Here is a 3,272-nt window from a genome sequence, read left to right as displayed (position 1 = left end):
GTGCCGCCGCTCAGCCCTTGCCCTGCCCGCAGTGCCGAGGGAGTGCGGCCCGGCCGAGTTCCCCTGCCGGAGCGGGCAGTGCGTGGCCCTGGCCCTGCATTGCGATGGTGACCGTGACTGCCCGGACGGCTCGGATGAGGAGGGCTGTGCTGTGCCCCGGCCGCTGCTCTGCCGTGCGGGCGAGGTGATGTGTCCCCACAGCAGGGAGTGTGTGCCAGACGCCTGGCGCTGCGATGGTGCTGCTGACTGCGGGGACGGAACAGACGAGCAGGTGGGTGAAGCGGTGGAGACACGGCCTGTCCCTGCTCGTGCCCGCCTGAGCTGGTAGCCCTGTTCACCCTCTGCCCTTGCAGGGCTGTCCCAGGGAGGGTGAGCTGTGTGGGGACTGGCAGTGGAGCTGCTCCCATGGCCGTGAGTGCATCCCTGATGTCTGGCACTGTGATGGAGAGATTGACTGCACAGATGGCAGCGACGAGGCTGACTGTGAGCAACTCCCTGATTTTATCCCCTCTGTGTCTCACCAGGGGGTGGCTGATGGGTGCCCAGCACAGAGGGAGATGGAGATGTGTTTGTGCTGGGGTAAAAGACCCTGCGTGTTCATTGCCTATTCCAAGCATCTGTGGTGGCTCCAGGCCCTGGGTAGCTGTCCCGGTAGGGCTGGTGGCCTTTGGATTAGTACAGCCTGAAGCCAGGCTATTGGCACAGCTCTGGATGTGGCTGCAGTGAGCCCTGGGCAGCCTCTGGGATCGGCTAAATTTGTCTCAAATGAGCAAAAGGAGTTGGTGGATGAGGCTCAGGGCAGCCTTCCCCACATGTCCCTGCAGGCCAGCCTGCTCCCTGCCGGAGTCAAGAGTACCCCTGTGGGCTGGGGGCCTGCCTGAATGCATCCCTGGTGTGTGACGGCCAGCAGCACTGCGTGGATGGCTCAGACGAGGGGGGGAACTGCTCTGTGCCCTGTCAGCATTCCTGTGCTCATCTCTGCTACCCCTCACCCCAGGGCCCTGTGAGTGCCAGCAGCCCTGGGCCCGGGGCTTGCCATGCCATGACACCCTGGGCCAGCTGTAGGAGGGAGCCTCATGCATCCCCAAGGTGATGGACCCTTTCCCCACAGCGGTGCTGGTGTGGCCCAGGCTATCGACTTGCTGAGGATGGTCTGTCCTGCATGGACATAGATGAGTGCACGGAATGGGGCAAAGGAGCCTGCAGCCAGACGTGCCTCAATGCCCCAGGGTCCTACAGCTGTGGCTGTCTCCCTGGCTATCTGCTGGAGCCTGATGGCCACTTCTGCAAACTCACTGGTAAGCCCTGGGATGGCCAAGCGGCTCTGAGGATCCCTGGCATTCTAGGGTACATTAGGAGCTGGTGGGTACCTCTCCCCCTGTGCCTGCTGCCCACAGGGAACTCTGTAGTCTTGTGAATGGTACCTGTCCCCTTTGCCATGTTGCTTCCCAGGCCACACTCAGCTGTGAGCTGCTGTTTGCCAGCCCATGGCTGGTCAGAAAATCCATCGGCATTATCTGGGAACATGCTGTGTGGTAGAGCTGAGTCCAGCATGCCCCAGTGCCTGCAAGTGCCAAGTTCCCTGCCTGCATGTGCTGTTGCCATGGGGCCACTAGTGCTGAGCAGGGTCTGGGTGTCTCTGTGTTACCCCAGGACCAGAGCCCGTGTTGCTGGTGGCTGTGCAGTCAGAGGTGTTGTCCTATGGTCTGCGGAGTGGGCGTGAGAAGGTACTGCTGGCCACTGACAAGGATCGAGTTGTCTTCTCACTTGACTATGACTTGGTGGAGAAAAAAGTCTTCTGGATGGACCTGGCTACAGAGAGCATCCGCTGGCAGGACCTCAACTCGGGCAAGAAAGGCACATTGGTGAAAGGTGGGCTGTGGCAGCATGGGGTTAGCAGGGTTGGCTTCTCTGTCACTGCACACTCTCCAGGTTGCAGTGGGGTGCCAGCCTGTGTCCCCTTGTGTGGAGAGGTGCTAGGGGGAGCAAGGTTGGGAAGAGCCAGTGTTCCTGGGATGGAGAGGACCTGGGCTGGGAGCATTGTGCCAGAGGGCCATGCAGCTGCCATCCCACAGCTACTGAATCTTGGATGCATTGCAGGAGTCAGATCAGACTGTATAGCAGTGGACTGGCTTGGGAGGAACCTGTACTGGACAGATGGGGCAGCAGGGCAGGTACTGGCCACTCGCTTGGGGGCCACCTGGCAAGGGATACCAGAGTACACTGTGGTGATGGATGGAGACCTGGACCAGCCCCACTCTCTGGTGCTTCAGCCTCTGGCAGGGTAAGTCTGGGACAAGGTGATATGGGCCTCTCCTTGCCATCCCTGCCCTGCCCCATTTTCCTCCAGAAAGGCAGGTGGCAGGCTGAGGTAGATGGCCTCACCTGGGTATTCCTGGGGTTGTGTGACTGGGGAAGAAAGAACCCGGGCACCTGCCCCTGGCCTGTATGGAGCTCTCAGCATGTTCCTGATGGGATGGGAAGCTCCGTGCTGCTTTTCTGCTTTGCCTTGATACTGTGTCAGGTACTTGATGCTGTGTCAGGTCCATGGGCCAGCACATCTCTTCCCACTAGGATGCTGTACTGGTCAGAGGTGGGGACCCACCCACGTCTCATGAAGGCCGCTATGGATGGGAGTCGACAGCATGTGCTGCTGGCCCAGGGGCTGGGCTGGCCCACAGCACTCGCCCTCGACCTCTCCACCCAGAGAATCTTCTGGCTGGATGAGAAGCTGGGCAGTATCAGTTCTGCACATCTAGATGGCACCAGTGTGAAGGTGTGTGGTGGGGCACTGGTGATGGGGCCCCGATGGGGATCGGAGTGGGTGCTTATGGCTGTTTGACAGGTCCTGAAGCTGGGCTGGATCCAGAGCCCCTTCGCGGCAGCTGTGTGCGAGGGGCAGCTCTACTGGTCGGAGAGGAAGACATGGTCTGTGCAGCAGGTGGACAAGGCCAGCGGCAAGAACAGGACCGTGCTGCTCAAGCGACATGGGCAGCCCCATGGCCTCCAGGTACTTGGGGAGCCTCAAACCCTGCTGTGCCAGCTCTGCTGAGTCTCCCACCTTGCACGGCCCTGTTTTCCTCTGAGTATGGAGCCGCTGGGAGCTGTAACCCCATCCCAGTGGTTCTTGGGCAGCAGCCTCTGTGGCCAAAGGTCTCTGGCTCTCTTGGAGCATCTCTGCCTCACCATTCTGCCCTGACCTGGGCTGTGTCTGAGCCTCTGGAGCATGGTGTGGTGTCACTCATGCTCAGCAACACTGGCGGGTCCTGATG

At 60.6% G+C, this 3,272-nt stretch overlaps 1 protein-coding gene across 1 annotated transcript in view; it reads left to right on the top strand.

The window, feature by feature from the left end:
• Positions 1 to 79: 79 nt before the first annotated feature.
• Positions 80 to 3,272, top strand: part of LOC103804942 (low-density lipoprotein receptor-related protein 4-like) — a gene marked incomplete at both ends in the record, with an annotated part of 5,800 nt that continues 2,607 nt past the window's right edge. The window contains 7 exons of the mRNA XM_009077577.1: positions 80 to 271; positions 354 to 483; positions 1,131 to 1,298; positions 1,654 to 1,872; positions 2,101 to 2,284; positions 2,575 to 2,776; positions 2,846 to 3,010. Of these exons, the coding sequence (XP_009075825.1) occupies positions 80 to 271; positions 354 to 483; positions 1,131 to 1,298; positions 1,654 to 1,872; positions 2,101 to 2,284; positions 2,575 to 2,776; positions 2,846 to 3,010 (1,260 nt within the window). The remainder of the gene's footprint in view (positions 272 to 353; positions 484 to 1,130; positions 1,299 to 1,653; positions 1,873 to 2,100; positions 2,285 to 2,574; positions 2,777 to 2,845; positions 3,011 to 3,272) is intronic.

This window comes from Acanthisitta chloris, unplaced genomic scaffold, assembly GCF_000695815.1.
Source record: "Acanthisitta chloris isolate BGI_N310 unplaced genomic scaffold, ASM69581v1 scaffold23526, whole genome shotgun sequence".
Classification (NCBI taxonomy): domain Eukaryota; kingdom Metazoa; phylum Chordata; class Aves; order Passeriformes; family Acanthisittidae; genus Acanthisitta; species Acanthisitta chloris.
This window is presented reverse-complemented; position numbering and strand designations above follow the sequence as displayed.